Source organism: Gadus macrocephalus, chromosome 19, assembly GCF_031168955.1.
Source record: "Gadus macrocephalus chromosome 19, ASM3116895v1".
Classification (NCBI taxonomy): Eukaryota; Metazoa; Chordata; class Actinopteri; order Gadiformes; family Gadidae; genus Gadus; species Gadus macrocephalus.
In genome coordinates this window covers 6,255,569-6,278,273 of record NC_082400.1, presented here as the reverse complement: position 1 = coordinate 6,278,273, position 22,705 = coordinate 6,255,569, and the positions used below count along the sequence as shown (strand labels likewise).

At 48.6% G+C, this 22,705-nt stretch overlaps 1 protein-coding gene across 1 annotated transcript in view; it reads left to right on the top strand.

Moving 5' to 3' along the window:
- The window catches only part of LOC132448011 (uncharacterized), a 45,186-nt gene extending 27,156 nt beyond the window's left edge, over positions 1–18,030 (top strand). The window contains exons 11-19 of the mRNA XM_060039074.1: positions 1,631–1,761; positions 3,638–3,873; positions 5,169–5,389; positions 7,975–8,059; positions 10,088–10,264; positions 10,968–11,001; positions 11,323–13,953; positions 14,365–14,438; positions 15,437–18,030. Coding sequence (XP_059895057.1) covers positions 1,631–1,761; positions 3,638–3,873; positions 5,169–5,389; positions 7,975–8,059; positions 10,088–10,264; positions 10,968–11,001; positions 11,323–13,953; positions 14,365–14,438; positions 15,437–15,603 — 3,756 coding nt within the window. The 3' untranslated portion in view covers positions 15,604–18,030. The remainder of the gene's footprint in view (positions 1–1,630; positions 1,762–3,637; positions 3,874–5,168; positions 5,390–7,974; positions 8,060–10,087; positions 10,265–10,967; positions 11,002–11,322; positions 13,954–14,364; positions 14,439–15,436) is intronic.
- The last annotated feature ends 4,675 nt before the right edge of the window (positions 18,031–22,705 follow it).

The following is a 22,705-nucleotide window of genomic DNA, read 5'->3' as shown; positions in this document are numbered from 1 at the left end:
GGCGTGTCCGCCTAGATGTATGCTGGATAGAGCGTAGCCTGTGGACTTAAGCAAACGTTGCTCGTCTAGCCATACATCTAGGTGGACACGCCCACTTCTGAAGAGCCAAAAACGGCTTGCAACGGCTAATCGCACTCGCAACTGGTGGCATAATATGCCACCTCTAATGTGTATCTCAGGCCCCGTCCACACGGAGCCGATTATTTGGTGAAGTCTTAGGCCGACCGTCCAGACGGAGCTGGCGAATCCGGTGTCCGAAACCGCACATTTCTGAAACCATGTCCCAGGGTGGTTTCAAATCTATCCGGACCTATGCCTTTGCGTTTCACGTGTGGACACCTGAAACGCAAACGATGTCGTCATCGCCCCACCCCTTGACCCTCTAGCCAATGACCTCTTAAGCCCACGGCGTCTCAGAACTCACAACAACAATGATGGCGGACTACATGCTTGTGATGATTCTGCAGCAGATAATGTCCCTTGTTGGGTTGCTAGGGCAATATTTAATGAGAATCCACGACCAAAATGAGCAAAAAGGATTACGGACGGAAAAATACACCAAATCTATTTAAATCAATCTTTGTAAAAGAGCTCGTTCGTGTTACTGGTTCTTCTCGGACTGTATGTTTGTAAAAAAACAGGCAGCCTTTATGCGCATGCTCGCCTCTTGTTGTTCTTTTTTTTCTGGATTTCTGTAGCAGAAGCAGCGCCCCTTATGGGCCTGGAATGTGTACGACACCGTTTCTACGGATCGATGCGGTTTCGCAATGACTCCGTCTTTACGGAGATATTCCTGAACTGCGTAAATTGGAGCCGGATGGTTTTGGGCTCCGTGTGGACGGGGCCTCAGTGTGTTGAGGCCTACCTGTCTTGTCTATCTTTTTACGGTCCTGTGTTTTGGTTGGGTTCGCTTTGGATGGATTTCTTTTGTTTGGAGGCTTTCCGAATCTAGCTAATTTCTTTAGTTTCTAGAGTTTATAATATATGAATGTAATGATGATGATGTATTGAGACTAATGGTTTAGCAGACGCTAAGAGCCTTCTGAAGACTGTTTGGATACACTTCATTAAGAAACAGTTAGGAGTGAGATTCTGAATTAATTTAGTGTATTTAAGGAATCAGAGAGAGAATTTGGATACAATGACAGACTGTGGGCATATGGGAATCTAACCCGGATCCTTTTGGCTGTTAGTCAAACAGACAATGGCTTTGTCCATATTTTACAAACCCAATGCTTTACTGGGAAGGCCTTTATGCAGAATGTCCTGCAATACTGTGATCGCATGCATATATTATTAAGAATCCAATTTGACTCTCAGCCAATGGTTCCGGGTTCGATTCCCATTCTTAACAACGGCCTCACCTGTAGGTGTCCGAGAGCACTAAGCTCCTAACCCCTACCTGAGTCATTAGATAAGTCCTTAGTGACCCATTTATATATCAAGGCCCAATCCCATTTCTACCCCTTCCCCTTCCCCTTACCCCTTCCCCTTACCCCCTTCAAAACAAGGGGGAGGGGTAAGGGGAAGGGGTAAGGGGTAGAAATGGGATTGGCCCCAAGTATCCCCTGCAAGTCGTTAGGGATGACAGCGTCTACCACTAACGATGGCTAAACAGTAAATAATGAAGTGTCTTGATGCTCGGACAGGAACCACGCCCCACGCCGCCACCTCTCTGTCTGTGGCCCCGGGGCCCCGGGTCGCTGACGTCTCCTGGGAGCCCGGCTACGACGGAGGATCAGCACAGATCTACTCAGTGTGGTGCGCGCGCGCACACACACACACACACACACACACACACACACACACACACACACACACACACACATATATATATATATATATATATATATATATATATATATATATATATATTAGTGGTGGGCCGTTATCGGCGTTAACGGCTGCGTTAACGCGAAACTTTGATCGCGCGATAAAAAAAATATCGCCGTTAATCTATTTTCAAACACTTCCTTGTTCGGACCCATCACGTGACTGAACTAACCAATCAGAAGCTAGAATTTAGACTGAGGTAAACGTGAGGGAATCTGCAGATTCAACAGAATATCCTGACTGTGTTAAATATGTAAACATGTAAATATGTAATAATTGTGTAACATAAATATGTAAATGATTAACTGACTAAAAATTGTAAGTACATTTCTAGCAAATTAACTCTTTCTACAACTTTCAAATATTTGACTTCTAAACCTTACATTATTATGGATTATTACACGGCTCTTCTCAATGCTGTAGACTGCTCCGTTCACTTGCATGGGCACTTCACAACTTCCGGCGGCGATTTATATTTGATAAATCACCATTGCCCAGTATAATTGACCGCTGTCAAGGTAAACAAACAGATTTTTTGCCCTTTGCCATTTTAATCTAGATTAATCTAGATTAATTTTGGAATTAATCTAGATTAAAACAATTAATCTATGCCCACCACTAGTATATATATATATAAAACATAACACACACACATGGACATGAGCTGTAACCATAGCAACCATCGACCTTACTGGCGTTTGTGTTGATGCTCTTCTGAGGACAGGAGGGGAGAAATAAATGATGGTCTGGTGGACGATTGGCTGGGTACAGTAACCATGGAGATAGCCTGGTGGGGTACAGTTACCATGGAGCTATGCTGGTGGGGTACAGTTACCATGGAGCTATGCTGGTGGGGTACAGTAACCATGGAGATAGCCTGCTGGGGTACAGTAACCATGGAGATAGCCTGGTGAACTTTGAACAAGACTACTGAGTTATAAAACGGTCAAATAATTGAAGTCATCAAAATATAATGCCATCAATAACATCAACACAAGTCACATTTCTCATGTGAAATCGTAGCAATTGCTGCCAAGATATATTTAGGAAATTCTATAAGCGATTTTTTTAAATATATCTATAAATATTATGTCATTCATATATATAATATATTAATGGTCATAAATGCATCCACCAATTGATGCTCTAGGCTATTCACAGCGTGTCTGCACAGCTAATAGAAGTCCACCAGCGTCTCCCCTGGTTACAGTTCAGCTCTATTATCTCGAACCTGCTCTCTGAAGCAGATGCATCGGGTGAATCCATGTTAAGGATAAAAGGTTCTTAATTTGTTGATCCAGGCCCGAGGGTAGAACACTTTTGATGAAGTTTCAGTATTTTTTTTTTGACAATTACTACAATTTATTTAAAGTCCTCTGGGTCTTGGACCATAATGCTTTGCTTCTTCTTTCAGCAGAATAATGTGTGTGCGTGTGAGTGAATGTTTCATGACCAATCTTCAATGCTATCTTTCATAAGCCTGGAATACCTTGCTCGCCCTTTTTCTCTCTCTCTCTCTCTCTCTCGCTCTCGCTCTCGCTCTCGCTCTCTCTCTCTCTCTCTTCCTATCTCCCCCTCTATCTCTTTCAGTCACGCTTCCCCTCTCTATGTTTACTCCTATCTCCCTTCATCTCCCTCCTTTATCCCTTATATCTACCTTTTATCTCCCCCTCGCCCTTCTGCATAATTTCTCTCTTTCTCTTTCTTTGTCCCTCGCCCTCCTCCTTCTTCTCGCTTGCTCACTCCTCATGTCTCTCTCTCTCTCACTCTCACTCTCACTCTCTCTCTCTCTCTGTCTCTGCAGGTTCAAGCAGGTCTCCCCTCTCAACGGCAGCCCCCGCCGGGACAACCTCAGCTCCGAGGAGCAGGGGACGAAGCGGCAGCACCAGGGTTGGTTCAACGTGTCGGTCCCCCCCGCCTCGGGGGCCCGCCACCAGGTGACCGGCCTGGCCCCCGCCACCCACTACCAGTTCAGCGTGCTGGCCCAGAACGCCGCCGGGGCCGGGCCCTTCAGCGAGCTGGTCGCCGTGCGCACCCTGGGTGGGTGGCCTTCTCATCCCCCTCCTTATGGTTCATATCCAGGTTATGGTTGAGTCGTGTCGGGAGACATGGCTTCAGGCGGGGGTTGGGGTTAGTCGTCTGTACTCTTTTGGACGGTCCGGAAGGTTGCTGGTTCGATCGCCGCTTGCGCCGCCTCGTTGAGGGGGGAGGTGTCCCTGAGCAAGTCACCAAAGACCGAACCCTACTTCACGAATGTTCATATCCAAAGTGGCTCCCACCGAATACCGACACATGTCATTGAACCCAAAACCAATTTTTGTTTTAAACATGAGCATTTGTCTTATATGATCCTAATCATAGAAATAAATATGCCATTTTATCACTGTTACAGAAATAAGTCCCCAATTTAGAGAAAAAAGGGGTAAAATCCTATGTTTTCGACCTTTTCCCTAAAACACTGTGAATGTACCGCTCTGCTGTGAACACAGGTAGCGTTATTTAGGAGATGTCGGACTCCTTCTGAAGCAGTGGGCTCCCTGGCTCTTTAAGCTGCCGGTAGGGCTGAAGGCCTCTCGCTCAGGGATGCCTACAGATAGGCCCTGCGGACATCGGGGTTCAGCTCATCCGCTCGGCCCTAACCGCTGAGACGGTTCCGGCTCTCCTCTGAGCGTGCCCCTGCATCAGAGCGTCAGCAGCTGCCTGTACGCACTCAGAGCATGTGGCATCGCTGCTCCAGTTCTCCCATTCCAGCGCCAAGCCATCGATCAGATCTCATCACGCATGGATATATATATGTTGTTGTTTTTTAAAACAATCAATAGCTTCGTGGCCGTCGCTCGATCCTCCCTCTGTCAGATCGGGCGAGATGAGTTGACAGCGTGTGTTTCGATCCACCCATCGATCCTCTGACGATGAGTAATACTGGACCTGTGCGGACACACCGCACAGTTCTCCGCACCTCTGGGTTTCACTCCAGACGGACACACGTTGCTCTCTTCACATGTGACAATCTAAAGCTGGCCATGAGCTCCTCTCCGCTCTCTATGAAGTCTCGGTATCTTCTCGATGAATGTAGACTGGTCGGCGACATGTTGTGCGTGTCTTCGAATGGCCATAGTGCCAATCAATGCTTGTCTAGACTCTATCCAGGCTGCTTTGAGGTCGCAAATAACCCTGGGAAAACAAAAATATCCACTTTCTTGATGTGCTCAGAGCTCAGAGTCTGGGGTTCCCAGTCCCACAAAGACTTTTCCTTTTGAACAGAGATGAAACGTTTGAGGAACCCCCCCGTCTCGAGGGGTATCAGACTGAAACATTTCTCTCCGTCTCCTCAGATGCTCCGATTCCAAGAAGGGCCACTTTGAGTCCCCCGGGGGCCCTGTCCGTCAACCGCACCTCCACGGGGGTCATCCTGCATTGGGCCCCGCCCCCAAGCAACCGTCCACCAATCACAGCCCTGGTTCTGCAGTCTCGAGGCGCAAACGGCGAATGGCTGACCCTGGATCGGGACATCAGCGCCGCCGCCATCGAGTTCGCCGTCCCCGGCCTGCGAAAGGTAATGACAAACCCCTCCCCCCCGGCACGCATGTGAAACATTTTCACGTTGTCTATTTTTACCATCAGCTGAAGCTCCTCAATGGTGGTGAACCGAATATGACACACTCGTGTACAGTACCCTCATTGCCATTTTGGCATAATACATTCCAATTTAGAATCAGTTTAGAAGACGCCGCGGTTCAGGCAAGAAAACCTCACGAGGCCTCCAGTCATTCTGCTTGGCATTTAGAGCGGTTGTCTTTCAATCCTGGGGGTTGCCAGGTCAAACCCTGGCTTCGGGGCGGATGGAGCGTTTAATAGCCCGGTTCCGGTGGTGCTTTGGCCCAGATTCTGGGAGGATTGTTGAGTGCAGGAGAGGAGTGAGTGACAACTGTCATCCAGGGAAATACTCGCTCCCCATGCCTTGAAGGGAAACACCAAGATGTCTGTCAATCGGCAATTGCCTGTCTTCCAGATTCAGACGTGTTGTTCGATTCTAAATTCATCATTGTGCGTCCAGAGGGGGAGTTCCAACTAGCAAAACTCGTTGGAACAAGAATATATTTTGTCTCCAAACACACAGATAATTAGGCGCTATTTCCGGCACTGTGATTAGATCGCAGGTAGCGTAATTATTACAGCGCCGAAATAGGGTTGTTTTGTTGTGGCTGGCACTCGTTCTGAATAAGCCACTCATTGCTCACCCAGCGAACTGGCCGCTCATTGTGAGAATGCTACATGGATTAAAGTTCTCCGTCGCTACGACGGATTTCCGTCATTTGGAGTTCACAGAGGCCACTTGTGAGATCAATGTAGATCCGAGGAGTTTTTTTTTTGGGGGGGGGGGTAATAGGTACTTTCTCGCATAAAAAATATTAAAACTTAAGAAAGTGATGTATTAACAGCACTGAAGCGAGAATTAAAACAGCTTTTAGCAGCTTTACCGCTACCGCTGCCGCGAAATGCATTCTGGGAAACTTGCATACTGTATACTGCGGTGCAGTCGGTCTGCTGTATACTGCATACTGAATCCCACATTCAGTATGCAGTATACAGTACATACTGCGCAGTATGTAGTCGGCAGTACGGTAGTATGCAGTTTCGAACATGGACATAATACACGCGTGTATTATGTCGTCATACGTCAACGCCGGTAAAATTGTCAAATTATATAGTGAGTATTTAAAAGGTCTACCGTTAAAATTGTCTCTATTTTCTTATATATAAAAGGTTTACTTGAAATAAAACATGTAATGAAAAGTTATGTAGATGCTTGATTTTTTTAGAGAGTAAAATATGAGACAAGCTTTGCAAAAAAAAAATCTTGGAGTCTAATTGAAAAGACAACAAAATAATTGCAATAGATGCAAAAGAACAGCTGTTTAAAATCCTCCTCCTGTAAAACAGTATTGGTCGAGCATTTAAACGTGATGGCTGCATTTGGTGCTGACGTCTTATACATTTGTATTTCTTAAGCAGGTGTCAAGTAACCTAACCTGGAACATGTTTCACACACTGCACGTGACTTGGCTGTAGCGCGAATAAAATTTCAGTCAGAAGATTTTTTTTCACTTTAATCCCTGATGCTATGAACAACCCGACGGCCCGTTGCCAGAAGGCTGCTGTCCTTCAGCCCTGGGGTTGCCGGGTCGAGCCCCCGCTGTCACGTAGCAGTGTGGCACCAGAGAACCGGTGCTACTATTAAGCTATATTATATATATATATATATATTAAGCGCTATATAAATTTCATTTATTATTATTATTACGCACCCCCTCAGCGACCGGGCGTCTCACAGGGAGGGGGGAGGGGTGAGGCGGAGAGGGTGAGGGGGAGAGGGGCGAGGGGGAGAGGGGTGAGGGAGAGGGGCCTGTTTATGCTTGTCGTGCACAGGGCGGGGTTGATTTTTATCTGGGTTCTACCCCGGCAATTTCCCCCTTTGATATGTCAATTATTCCCAGTGTGCGCGGCAGGAGTCTCCAGCGTGTTATCCCCCCCCCCTCTGACTGTCCACCGCTGTGTTCTGCTCAGCCGGCCTGTCGCACTCCTCCCCCCGTCTCCTCCCCCTCCCTCCCCCCCTCCCTCTCCCCTCCCTCCCTCCCCCCCCCTCCCTCCTCTCCCCCCCTCCCTCCTCTCCCCTCCATCCTCCCCTCCCTCCTCTCCCCCCCTCCCTCCCTCCCTCCCTCCCCCTCCCTCCCTTCCACAGGCCCTACGTGCATTCAAATGAAGCTCATTAGCATTTCAGGCACGGCCTCGTGTTGACAAAGTGGGGTTTCATCCCCTGTCCCCCCCTGCTGTGTATGCGCGTGCGTGCGTGCGTGTGTGTCTGTGTGTTTGGGTGTGTGTCTGCATCTTATGGTGTGTGTGTGTGTGTGTGTGTGTGTGTGTGTGTGTGTGTGTGTGTGTGTGCACCCATCTGTGGTGTATGTGTGTGTGCGTCTGCGTGCGATCGTGTGTGTGTGTGTGTGTGTGTGTGTGTGTGTGTGTGTGTGTGTGTGTGTGTGTGCGTGCGTGTGTTCATGTATATGTGTATCTTAATTTGTATGCATCCTGATGTGTGTGTGTGTGTGTGTATCTGACGGGTTGTGTGTGTGCGTGTCTCAGGACAGTGTGTACGAGCTGCGGCTGCTGTCTCGGCGCGGGGAGGTGCTGAGTGAGCCCAGTCCATCCGTCAACGTCTCCACCCTGGGTAGGTGTTCTCCCGCTACCTGCCCCCACACGGCCCCCCTCTGCTACCGTCCCCCACCCCCCTCACACCACCTCCACCCCCCCCCCACCATCCCTCCCACACCCTACCCCCACCCCCCTCCCGTACCTGCACTCCCCTCCAGCCTCTGCTTGTATTCGTATCTCCTTCTTTTCACACCGTGTCTCCTCACTTCTCCTCACGTTTACATCTCAACCACTCTGTGACTCTCTCTCTCTCTCTCTCTCTCTCTCTCTCTCTCTCTCTCTCTCTCTCTCTCTCCCTCTCTCCCTCTCTCCCTCTCTCTCTGCTGTGTTGAGGTGGACTATATTTGGAGCAGGTCCCCAGGGTGGTTCTGGCCATTAGTAGAGATAATGATGATGGTATCCCCGCCACGAAAGTCTCAAAAGAATGGGAGACAGACTTTCTACAATACTGCATTAATGTATGATGTTATATTATATGATCTCTGTGATCTGGAAGTGAACACCGTCACCTAGAGTGTTCATTAGAGACGTTGTAGACTTACAAGATGTACTCATTTTAAATTAACACCAGCACACACACTCAAACACACACAACACACACACACACACACACACACACACACACACACACACACACACACACACACACAAGCTTAAGTATTGACCTAGAAACGTGTTTGATGTTAATAATATATAATTATTTGAACATAATTGTTCATTGCTTTGTGCTTTTGAAACATAAATGTATATATTTCTTGGATTCCTAGAATATTCTCCACGTGCTGGCCAAGTAGCCACAGATTGGCACTTTCATTTCATATTATTTTTGACGCAAAAGATAAGTAAATTGATTGTTCCAGTTCGTGTAGTCTTGTAGTTGTAGTTATATTTCAAAAGTTCTGCTGCAAAAAGTAGCCTAATGTGGGAAATGTACTTTACTTTGTTTAAGTGCAGCGATACATTTTCTCATATCGTCATATTCCCTTATCAAATCATCTGTGAAATGTATTTTTGACCCTTATAATGTTCTATAATCTCCAGTTACAGCGTTGAATTCCGGCGAGTAGGATTTGTTTCCGAGCGGAACAGATAATTAGCTCGGGATGAGATGTGGTTGGAGAGATATGTTTAGCTCCTCGGGAGGATTTGGTCGGAGCGTGCAAAAGTTGGCGAGCGAACGCACTCGCCAGCTGTGTGTTATGGCCTGCGTAAACACGTCGACATCGTCATTAGCATCATCACCGAAGTGCTTCTGCTCCCCAGGGAAATTAAGTTGATCACGGGTTTGATCGAAGGGCCCCTGTCGAACAACCAGGTTTGAATTTTATTTTGACAAAAAGCTTCCCCCTTGCGACATCACAAGTGGGAGCGTCAACCCAGATGTATTTTGGATCGATCCGCAACACCGATTGGCACAGTCCACTGGGTAAACTGATAGCAGGTTCATCGATGTCGTTATACATATTGGTGCACTCACATGTGGTAGGATAACCTGTTAGATCTATACAACAGACTTTCAACAGTGTACAGTCCACTGGCCAAACTGATAGCAGGTTGATCCATGTTCTTATACACACAAGTTGACAGTAATATGTGGTAGAATAACCCTTTTAATCTCTACAACAGACTTTGCCGAGTGCTTTGACAGCCTAAGGCCAACTTCTGCCACCAGCCAGGAGCACATGCTAGATGCAGGATTATCAGTGACAGGAACTCATTTCGAGGACAGAACCCACCGCTCGGTAAAGCAACTCCGTGTGAGCGTCTCTCACAGTGAGTTAGTGAAAGTGAATGACCAGCGTGGCGACAAACCGCTTCTATTCAGCTGGAAAAACGATTGAACTGTAAGCCCTCTCAGGGCCAGAGTCTGCTTCTAGTCTTTTTTCAAGCATCCATTTCCTCAAGGCTGGCACACACACCCCCCGAATGACACGTCGAAGACCCCGTCCGCCCTTTGTTATTGCGCTAAACCACACACACCACCTGCACGTGGAGCATGACGATAACACTGATGACACTAACGGTGACCCGATGCCTCCTCCAGGCCTGGGGAGGGCCGCGGCGCCGTCCCAGCTCTCCGAGCTCGTCCCCCAGCCCCTGCTGGCCGGCGTCCTGGGCGGCGTGCTGTTCATGGCGCTGGTCCTCTTCCTGCTGCTGGCCGCCACCTGCTTCGTCGCCCGACGGAGGGATAGGCGGCGGCGGAAGCAGCAGAACAAAGACGGTGAGCCCACCCCCCCCCCCCCCCCCCCCCCCATAGGCTGATCCTGCGGAAAAACAACAGCGGAGAGGACAAGGTTATTTGTCAGGTGTTGGCGTTTGAAGTCGACCCGTGCGGCGCAAAGTGTTTGATAGTGGACGGCGTTTGTTCATTCTGTGCGGTTTGCGGTTTACGTCGTCGCCGCACCCCCCCCCCCCCCCCCCCTTCTCCCCTTCCACCCTCCCCCCTCACAGCCACGGTCCTTCACGGCAGCAGCAGCCGTCGACGAACGAACGAACACCACCCCCGTCTGGGATGTCATCATTAACTCCCGCTATGTCTCGCCGGAGAGCACGCCGGTGGGGGGGTGGGGGGTGGGGGGTGGTTTGCTTCCGTTGCATTAATCATAGCTCGAGTTCAGAGTGAATATTACACCCACCCCCCCCCCCCCACCCGTCTCTGCCATCATCACCGACACCCAGACAATCCGTGGGAAACATTATTGATGTCATTTGCGTTCGCCCGCTAATTAGGGTAATTTGTCATCGCCCCGATAGAGGGAGTGTTAGCTTGTTGTCCGCGGCGCTCCTCGCTAATTGCTTCTTATTAGGGATGATAAGGTTCTTACATGTCTCGGTCAGCACAGGCTACTATCCATTGTGAGTCATACATACGCCATCTCTCCAACTCACTCACCATATTCCCTCCCCTCACCCCCCCTCTCCAGATCTCGTGCGCTCCATCTATAAACCCTCCTCCATGTGAGTACCCACTTCCTCATTCCATTTCCTGCCTTCCACGGACGGGTGAGGCCACCGACGACAAAAGAACGGCCTTTGCCAAGAATTCTTCCTTTGAATTATGAATATTTCCACGTTGATCGTACCTCGCTGCCGCCGCACAGTCACGTGTGGTGCGGTGTTCTGTCCTCGCTCTGTCTCTCCCTCTAATGCTCCGCTGTGTCGTCCTCTCTCTGCGCTGCTGTTCCTCCATCCCTCCTTACATAACTGCCTCTGCCTCTTTTAATATCTCCTCTCTCCCTATCTCCCCCCCCCCCCCCCCCCCCCCCCTGCCTCCATCAGGCGGACGGCAGGCGGCGGCAGTCCAGACAGTGTGCTGAAGAAAAGCCTCCTCCACTCGCATAATCTCTACCCCGCCACCTCCTCCTCCACCTCCTCCTCCTCTTCGTCCTCCTCGTCCTCCTCTCAGTCCCACAGCGGTTACTTCAGCAAAGGCAGCCCGCCCCATAGTCGGGGGCAGCACACGGAGCTGCTGCTGCCTGGCTCCCTCCACCCCCACCTCCACCCCCAGCACCACCAGCACCAGTGCCTCCTCCCCACCCCCCCCACCCCCCAGCGCAGAACCAAATCGCTCAGCGGGGCCTCGTCCTCCGTCCTCTCCTCCCACCTGGAGCTCATCACCAGGGGCCCCGACGGACGCTTCGCGGCCCCCGGCGACGGCCAGTCGCTGTCCTCCGCCCTCGACGACGAGAAGAAGGGCCCCGGGCGGGGGGGCCGGCGCTCGTCCCGCTCCTCCGCCTTCCAGCGCTCGGCGTCCCTGCCTTCCCGGCGGGGCGGCGAGGCGGGGCGGCGGGCCCCGTGCGTCCTCTCCGTGGAGCTCCCTCCGGCGCCGCGCCGCGCCCCGGGCCCCGACGGCGGGCGCGGCGTGCGCTCCACGACGGAGCAGCACCTGCTGGCCCTGCCGGGGCACAGCCTGTGGGACGGCGCGGACGGCGGCTCCGACTGGAGGGGCTCCCTCCGCAGCTCGGCCCGCAGCTCGGCCCGCAGCTCGGTCACGGCGGCGAGCGGGGCGGAGCCCGGCGCCCCCCCGTACCCGGGGGGGGTCGGGCCGGCGGGCGCGCCCCGCACCACGGCCAGCAGCCTGGTGCTGCAGATGGAGCACGAGAGGGAGCGGGGGAACCTGAGCCGCTGCCTGCAGCTGGCCCACGAGAGGGAGGCGCTGCAGTGGGAGCTACGCAAGTACACGCTGGAGAGGGGGAGCGGCGCCGACGACGGCGGCGGCGGCGTGGACGGAGTCGTCGAGGGGCGGGTCTTGCAGGAGAGGTACGTCGGCGGCTGTGGCGGCGGCGGCGGCGACTACTTGCCCCGCCACCACCGGGACAGCAGGGCGAGCTGGGATCTCGTGTCGCCGTGCTACTCCAATTGGGGGGCTCCCACTCCTCCCCCTCTCCCCCCCCGGCTCAGCCCCATGTCGGCCTCGTCCCCGGGGCTGTACCCCATCCAAAGGGCCCCGCGCGGGAGCTCCTTCCGGGGCTCCCACGCCCAGTTCCCCCTCGTCTCGCCTGCGAAGCATCGGGACGCGGCGGCGGAGCGCCGGCCCACCGACAGACTCACCCTCCCGCACCTGTCGGCAGAGCGCCAGTGGCCCCCCGCAGGCGAGACAGGACTGGAGCGCCATAGCTCTCTCCGGGTCCCGCGCGGCACGAGGCAACGCAACCACGCGTCCGCCGAGGAGAAGAGGAGGAGGAACCTGTCCACGCCCTCGCCCGCCCGGGACGGTCAATACGCGGAACACTTCGACGCCACCGCCGCCGTCGGCAGCCTGCCACGACATCCCAAAGCCCGCCCGGCCGCTCCCAAGCCGCCCCCGACGCGCGTGGATGACACGTGCGTGGAGATGAGCGTGGACGGGCCCGACCTGGAGGCGACGCCGGCCGGGCGGAGGAGCCGGGTCGAGCGCTCCGACGCGTCTTCGTCGCTCCGCCGGCCGCACAAGGGCGAGCGCGGCAGAGGCCCCGGGGGCACGACGCTCTTACCCGGGCACAGCTCTGGAATGGCCCCCGGGGCCCCGGCCCCACGGCCCCACGGCCGTCACCTGTGGAAGACCACGAGCCTGGGGGCCCCGGACGCGTACGACTACCCCCAGCGCAGCCTCAGCCTGGACCACCGCAGACGCCAGCGGGCCGGGTTCCTGACCCCGGACGACTGGGTGGACTCGCTCAGCCAGGAGAACTGCTCCACGCCGCGGGGCCCCCCAGCCCCGCAGACCCCCAGAGCCGACGCTCACGGCCCCCTGGGTCCCCACTGGCCGCCCGGCCAGCCGCCGGAGACCCCTTCCTCGCACGAGCGCTCCTCCTCCTCCTCCTCCGTCTTCTCCGCCCAGACCCCCAGCGGGGAGGCCCCCTCGCTGAGGAGGGGCCCGCTGGCACGCAGCCCGGAACCCGCGCCGCCGGCCCAGCGGGACGAGCCCAAGAGAGAGTGGAGCATCCTGTCCATGGACGCGCTCCGATGGCCCGCCAGCAGTGAGTCCTGGGGGTCGGGGCCCCGGCCGGGGGCCTTGAAGGAACCCTCCGGAGGCTCACGGACCCTGAGCCGAGCCAGGGGCCCCGCAGACAGAGGAGAGGACCCCGGCTTCCCCAGACCTCTGCACAGGGGACTCAGCTGGCCCACGACGGACCGGGCCCCACCGCCTCTCTCCAACGGTGACGGGGCCAAACGAGACGATGAGAAGGCCGACGGGCAGGCGGGGGGGGCCCCCGGCAGCGAGGTGGACGATGTGAGGGGCTACGTGGTGGTCCAGGGGTCGGCGACCCGGGGCAGCTTCAGCAGCTACGCCAGCAGCGGGCGGGGGAGCATGGAGACGGGGAACGGACGGATGTCGGTGTGCCTGTCGCCGACCCTCTCCAAGGCCCCCGACGAGGTGGAGGAGTACGCTGAGGACCTCGGCCCCGGCCTGGACGAGGCCCGGAGAAGGTACTGACGCGATGCAAAACCTGTTCCACAGTGGGTTCGGGCCTTGGGATATAGCTTTTTATTTCGTCAATAATATACTGTAGATACAATTTTGTCACAGTGCCAACTTTACAAATATTCCAAAAAAAAATTATAGTTAAGCTAAAGACAGGCCTTCCATAATCTTAGTTAGATGACAGAGCCTTCAGTTTAGCTGTACCATACTATCATGATGAAAACACCATTTGACGATGGGCATTTTAGTGAAGGCCAGCTTGCAATGAAGGGAAAATATAAAACGACAGTTTCTAATTAATTCAACCCATTTCCTTTGCGTACGAGCAGTATGCATCATGGGGCGCAGTCACCTTATCTGCTCTCTGTCTTGGCAAGTACTCTGAGAGCTGTAAACATGTTTTGTTTACCTTCCAGTAGAAAAGCCTCGGTTGACGAGAGCTACGAGTGGGATGAAGACACATCGCAGCCCGAAACACGACAGTTTCAAGGTTCGTCTCCTCTCCTGGAAATCAAACCAACTTTGTGCCCTTTATTTGTTAACTTTGCGGCGAGCCATAGGGAAAATATAAACAAAACAACAACAACAACAACTAAGTGTTGACATCAGCCCTCCTGATTCACATATTGATGTGTAAACACACACACAGTCTGAACGTACTCACACACACACACGGGCACAATGTGAACGTACACACACACACACACACACACACACAGGCACAATGTGAAAGTACACACACACTGTCTTAACGCAGACACAAACACACAATCTAAACTCACACAAACACACACAGTCTGAACGTACACACACACACACATAGTCTGAACACACACACACACACACACACACACACACACACACACACACAGTCTGAACGTACACACATACAGAAACAATGTGAATTTACACGCACATACACAATTTGAACTTACACACATGCACAGATATAAATATATTTTTCGTATATCTTTAGTATTAAGTTAATTATATGAAGTGTTATGAACATCAGTAAGAAAATGAATCATCCATAAGTGAGAGAGAGAGAGCAGGTCTGTTGGCATATGATGTCATCACATCTGGTCTAGCGCATTCCGAGATTAAAACTCCCACTTCCCCTCCTCCTCAACCTTCTCCTCTGCTTCTTTTGCTACAACCTCTCCATTCTCTTTCCCCCCCACTCCTCCTCTTCCTCCCCCTCCTACTGCTCCTCCTCCCCTTCCTCCTCCCCTTCCTCCTCCCCCCCTCCTCCTCTTCCTCCCCCTCCTACTGCTCCTCCTCACCCTCCTCCTCCCCTTCCTCCTCCCCTTCCTCCTCCCCCCCCTCCTCCTCTTCCTCCCCCTCCTACTGCTCCTCCTCTCCCTCCTCCTCCCCCCCTCCTCCTCTTCCTCCCCCTCCTACTGCTCCTCCTCCTCCCTCCTCCTCCTCTTCCTCTTCCCCCTCCCTCCTCCTCCTCTCCCACCACCTCCTCCTCCTCCTCCTCCTCAGACCCGGGTGTGTCCGAGGAGGTGCTGAAAGCCGTGTCCCTGTCCCGCTGTAGCCTTGTGAGCGTGCAGGCGTGCTCCCTGGCAGACTGCGGTCAGGCTGCCTTGCTCCGGGGTTGCGGCACCAGCAGACGCTCCCCTCAGGTAGAGATGGAGACGGTGCTGTTCTGACTGCGAGCGCAGCCCCCAATCTCCCTCTCTATGACTCCGTGACTGTATGAGTACACCACACCTTTACCCACCGGCTTAGATGTGCACACCCAAGGGGACGTTAGATGATGATGATGTTGATGATGAGATGAATGTATATATACTATTAAGGGAGATGATGACTTTGATTTGGATGTTTGTAACCACCGTGGACCAAAATACTGTATATGTTACTTTTTATTAAGTGTAGAAGCCATAAATCATTGAGGAGTCTTGGATTTAGGAGGAATGATTGTTATATTGTGTTGGGCTGATTTTGTTTTGCTGATTTTGCATTCCTTAACTACGGTGGACCATCTATATATATATATATATATATATATATATATATATATATATACACAAGACATTCAAACAATAATATGGTAATTTCAGAGGCTTGCTATTAATTTATAAGTTTCATGTTCAAGTTCATGTTTTTCTTTGGTGGAGATTCTTATCAATAGAACAGCAGGACTGTTTCATTAATGGACAGAACGTCCAATAATGGGCCCTCGATCCATTAGTGATGAAAAAAAAAGACAATATTCCCAGAGTCTGGTTCTTTAGGCATCGCAGACACGGCTCCATACTTAATGGAGTTCTGTCTTATAAAACATTTTGTGTTTCAAAATACTGATGTATGGAAAACAAGAGAACAAAGAGCAAAGCAGCTAAAATGTTCTCTTTGCTTAACACTGGCGATAGAGCTTTTTTACAGTGGGAGGCAAGTGTACGGAAAAATAAAACGTTTAAAACGTTTTTTTGGAGGTGGAAACATAAAGCAAACATTCTCTGCGATAGTTGTCCCAGACTTCCTCTGTGGATTTGGTGCGTGGTGCGTACCGTGCTGTTTGGTGTGTACTTCTGTGGTGATGTGCAATCAGGAGACTCAATGACAGGAAAACGTCCTTTCCTGAGGAACAAGCTACTGTCGTCTGTCAGCCGGAAAATGAAGCGTGATTATCATCCATATTACCATAAAAACATTATTGTTGTTGTCAGCTGAGAATTAATTGATTGAAAAAGGCCATTTGCATAGCCAGCGGTTCAGAACAGAGATGATATGTCACTCTGAGCATTATGTGTATAAATCCTTGAGGTTTATTAATAAGCAGAATCTCTACATAGAATGACCAACATGACGTATATAATGACAAATATTAGGTGTGATAAATATGTTCAGGAAGTGAGTGTGATTCCAGCTCGGAGCAATGGCACGTCCAATCATGAAACTTACACACAAGATTTGAGAGGAGACAATGGATTGAGTCAAGGTGAGAAAGGCTGTTATTTTTTTCACAAGTTTTCCTATTCCTATAATTTCAAACGTATTCACAGTTGATTGCAAGTAGTGATAGTGTGATTATCTTTTGTCCTTGACAAATCCCTTAATCAATACAGAGCACTGGTTTCCATGGCAACGTGAGAAACCAGCTCACGACATTTGACTTTGGAAACTAATGTCTGTGAATCTAAGGAGTGAAAATTGATATATAATACATTGAGGTTTGAAGACCTTGTATATGACACTATATAAAAAAAAACATCTGTACTTTTTTATACAATAAATAATATTTATGAAATATATATAAAACATCTAGAGATTGTATTTTGCTTGCTTACTATACAGGACTGTGATGAATGTTAAAAATAAATGTTGGAAACATGGAAACATAACTCTTAAACTCTTTTGTCTTAGGACAATAGGGCTCTATTACTTTTCAGCTTTACAAAATATAGTATATATGAGATTCGGCATTCATATTCTTGAGTTAACATTCAGGTGGAAGTGAGCACCACTCCTGGTGCTAAAAATGTTTCCGCCGGGATAAGATGTAGTTTACTAATCCTAGAATGGAAATTGTGTTTACTTTTTCTAAATATAATTTGATGTCTTCTTGTGTAAACAGTTAAAATAAATATCCAGGATCCAAGCCAGGATCAAAATGGACGCCATCAAAATTGAGTCCCTCTGGTAACTTTCCATGATATTTGGAGGAAAGTGTATTCATATCTTTCATTACAAACCATCTGGGAGACTGATAAGCTGTGTTGAAAAACTGTTTCTCAGACTATTTTCAATAGCTTTCAAAATCCCAGCAAGTAACTGTCCCCAGTTAAGGGATGATAAATTGAACAATAGTCTAATTTTACACAGATGTTTGGTAAACGGTGAAATGAAGGACACTTATTGCATATAATTTTCTGTTTTTATATCATGTTTATTTTAATATTTTTATTTGTTGATTTATATGGCTGTTTTTTCTAAATTGTTGCTTCCCTTTTTCCTGTAAATTAAATATTTCCCCTGTCTAAATGTTCTTTCAAGCGCAAGTCCCAATTTGTAGGCTATCTGTTTATTGACAGTTTACCAAAAAATAAATGCAAAGTTCTAACCGAAAAATACATTTTGTATGTTTCATCTGTGAGGCTGCTTCCTCCCTTTTTTTCCCAGGTGTCTACACATATTTATTTACTGTCAAAACATATTTTCTTAATGTAAAGCATCAAAATAACATATTTTTTCCACTTACATCTTTATATCGCAACTAAATGATATCAAGATTTAATTTTCTTTCTCATAAAGACTAACATATGTATTACCAGCTGTCACACCAATGCCAATTTTGTCAACGCCGCCTATTCAATTAAATAATATTAAAGCTAGGTAGTCAATTTCTTTAGAAGCATTTTCATCATATTAATGGGAAAATCTCTTCCGCAATCAATACATGTTGTGCTCTGACAACAAAGGATAAAATAAGATATCTTTTAGTGTCCCTGGCCTTCATCATTTCATTCACCAGAATGACATGATGGCTGTCTGTCTACCTACCTTCCTTACCCACGCACTCTGCTTGTCTACTCATTGCGCATGACTGGAGTCTTCCACAAGGCTATTCTAGGCTAGTCATTTTTGTGGGGAGTGGCTGATATCTCCAAATTGCCTTTCTTCAAATTAAATCCTTTGGGTAAAAAATAATAATGTCAAAGTATTTTCATTAAATCTCAAGCAAGATGTCCAGAATTATTTTTTATTTTGCAATACACAGTTATAGGAGGGGAAATATTGGTTATTTCTGCTTTATTTAAATGGTTTTATATATGAGTATGTTGTCAGTTGATATCAAAAAGAACTTAAACGGTGGGTTTGAACCACCCCTCGTGTATTTTATCACATAGCGTTTAAATCGCGACTCTATTGAATTTACTGTGTCTGCTTGGCAGTGAGTTTGAATCAAGCATTTCCTTTGCCACCTGTCAGGGGACTGACTATTTGTAAAGGGTAGTCACCATGATCACAGCCCCATTCAGGCTCATTTAGCAGGTCACTATGCTCACCATGTCACCCTGAAATATCTAAAAACATAATGATTGGAACAAGTACATAACATAAAGATACATTATAAATAGTGCAAAAAGTCGTAATCGTAAAGTTAATACCATTTTGACATTTATAATCATAAACACAATGTAAAATGAATCGTACATTTTCCCAGTGTTGGTGTAACGCTCATGCTGAGCGCTTCGTGTGTCTGCCAGCCGAGATCAACCCAACATCCAGACCTAGGCATGTCTGTCTGACCTGCTCACTGAACGAAAGTAGAGCTAGGTAGGACCAATTATAGAATGGGACTGACCATGAATCATTTATAAGATAAGACTTATATATAGTGATAAAGGCTAACTACTATAGCTCCAATAACAACTATTATTTAGATCGAAATGAACCTCCCAGATTTTTAAAAGTAGAGCTAGGTAGGACCAATTATAGAATGGGACTGACCATGAATCATTTATAAGATAAGACATATATATATATATATATATATATATATATATATATATATATATATATATATAGCGATAAAGGCTAACTACTATAGCTCCAATAACGACTATTATTTAGATCGAAATGAACCTCCCAGATTTTTTATGATTGTGTGAATGTGACCTGAATCAATGACACGTAATTAAAGCATTCATCGCGGGAAGTGCTTTTCTGAATAGCTTAGAAAAGCACAAAAAAATGAAATGAATCAAATTCTTCAATGAAGGCCAGGGAGAGGTTTGACAGAAAAGGGAAATGTCAAATGATCTGTTGAAAACATTTTTGGCATACATCTGTATGTGCACGGATGATAAGACCACTCATATCTGATGGCTTCTCTATAACCATTCCCCTCTATTCGGCTGCCTTTCAAACAGGAACCTGTGCAGAGGAGAGAAAAACTCTAGGTGCTTAACTAGCTAGGACCATAGATCTTCAGGGGAATGGCTGGGAAGGTATTTAATGTACCCTGTAACTTGTTCTGGCTGCCAACCAAGGACCATCGCACTCTGGCTGGCATCGTAGGCTTTGATGTCTGCTTTGGCTCCAAAAACACTCTCATAAGTTCCCATGAGATGGTGTTCAGTTAGTCTTGCCAAATTGGTTTATATTAGTAAAAAAAAAAACGGTTAACAACTGAAAGGTGTGGAACGTTATTCAAATGCATTAAGAATGTATGTTATGTTTTCCACCGCATACATATCAAGTACAAACATGTAATCTCTTAGGTACGATTAAATAGCTACAATTTTAAACCTCTAACTAAGCACATAAGGTGCAAGGGCTTCTAGTTGGACGGACTTGGCAGAAATATAATATAATATTCCTAAGTGTGTTTTAATCAGTGTGTGATCTCATGATGGTAAGAATCCTCTTTCATTACCTGAGAATGATGTATCTACATGGCGAGCTGGTTCAAGAAACCTCATTACTTGACGCCAGACTAGAAGATGACGTCAATTTGGAAGTATCTACAATTGGCACCTTCAAGCCATTAGGCCACCGTAGCCTCTCCCAGGTGTTGGTGGAGAGGGAGAGGTGGGAGGGTGGCGGGGGGGGGGGGGGGGGGGGGGGGGTATTCAGTTGGTTGCAAACTGCAACCTCAGCGCTAGATGCCACTAAATCCTACACACTGCAGCTTTAATGTAAGTGTATTTTCTGGCCTTGGAATTCATCACCATGATCGAAGGTTGAACCTTTATGATGTACTTTAGTGGGACGTTGGATGATTCCGGAGAACAGCAATCCAATCCAATCGGTTTTATGAAAAGGCAATGCTAGACCTACTGTATTGTGTTTGTGTAAAAACGTAATAAAACAGTTACATAATAAAATATTAATAGCCAGTTCTGCTGGTCATTATCTGAGCTCAGGTCTCTCTCTCACCTGTTCCTTTGTTCCTTTCTCTCTCTCCCGTCCCCCTCTTTCCCTTTATCTGGCCCCAGTCTCTCTCTCTCCTCTCACTCACTCTCTTCCACACACTCTTGTACCTTTCTCTCCTGTTCCTCTAATCATTATCTGGTTCCTTTATCTCTTCTCCCTGTCTCCCTTTCTCTGCCCCCTCTCCCAATCTCACCGGTCTCTCCATCTCTCAGTATAGTTACCTGACCACCTGCTTCAATCTCTCATTCTTTCTTCCTCCCCCTCCCTTTCTCACTCGCTTCCCTTCCCGCCCTCTTTCTGTACCTGGCCTCTGCCTCTCTCTCTCTGATGATGGAGAATCACACACAGAGAAAGGGATGGAGAGAGAGGGAGTCTCTCTCTCTCTCTCTCTCTCTCTCTCTCTCTCTCTCTCTCTCTCTCTCTCTCTCTCTCTCTCTCTCTCTCTCTCTCTCTCTCTCTCTCTCTCTCTCTCTCTTTTTCTCTCTCTCTCTGAGTGAGTCTCAATCACTCCATCCTGCTTTGTCTCTCACCAAACGGCTTCAAGGTCCACGTGGCTCCCGTCTCCCAACTGTGTCTCCTCGTTACGTAGGACCAGCCCCTGTTCATTTTCTCCTTAGCGAAAACTGCCTCACATCTTTTTCAGAATGAATGCGCTGTTCTCCCCAATCCCCCCCCCCCCCCCTCCCCCCCACCATCTTGCGTATTTATTTTCTACTCAATCTTTTTCTGTTCCACTTCAATCATTTTTCTTCCCTCTCTCCGAGCGTGGTTCTTTTCGTGCACAGTACACTCACTGAATGAGGTACGATGAGATGCAAGTGGATTTGGCTAATAAGGTGTCGCTGCCCGCGCAGTCTGATGTGTTTGCATTTCATGTCATCAGCCATGATTAGCCGATGCTAGTTCCTCTATCTTAACAGCTCCTGCACATTTCCTTCCCAAGCATCAGCTCTGTCATTGGTAACAAACAAAATACTGCTTCCCTCACTCACTTTATGGAATAGATCTTGAAGATGTTTTATTAATTTATTTTACTTTGACATTGATGCAAAGAAGTCTATTGAATTAATGAAAGGCCCAAGTTGGCACCAAGGAGGAACACATTTCCCATTAATTTTGGCTGTCACACTTTATGCTCAGACAAATAATTCAAGAATAACAACTTCAACTGCTTTCCTCTGTGGATTCCTGCCGTCTAATTGCCTTTGACGGCAGGATGTGATGTTACTTTTTCTATAGAGGGTGGTAAAACTAATGGGCTGGGAAGCAGAATAACGATGCCTAAGATTTAACTGATGGATACAGGTATGAATATAATGGAAGACTTTGTAGATGTAGAGGCGTTTGTGAGGCAAACCCATTCAGGTGAAGTTGGGTTAACGGTTTGAACCGATGTCTCTCAAATGTAATCCTGAAATGTAATGTATAAAAGTAATAATACAAATTATTCAATAAACATAATCCTTAAAAGCCATCCATATAATTACCATCATTCATAATTCATAAATTCATAAATCCATAAATGGAGTAAGTAGATGTCAGCCATTGAGAAGAACTGCCTCACTTTTCCTCTTCTGCATCACCCACCCCCGCCTTCCACTGCTCTCCTGGTTTCAAATCACTTCTGAGGCCCCTGTGATGTAATTGTAGGTAAGAGTACCTGCTCCACTCATATAAGGGCCTTTTAAAAGGACAAAAGATACCAGCACCTTTCAGTTGCAGAGCGAGGTAACAGAAGTAGGCGACTTCTGAATGCTGTGGCATTCACCCTGAGAAGGTTGTAGTTTAAACTACAGCGACTGTCACCTGCTACTTCCAAAAGCATTTTGCCACAAATGAAAAATGAAATCTAAAGATTTGTTCCCC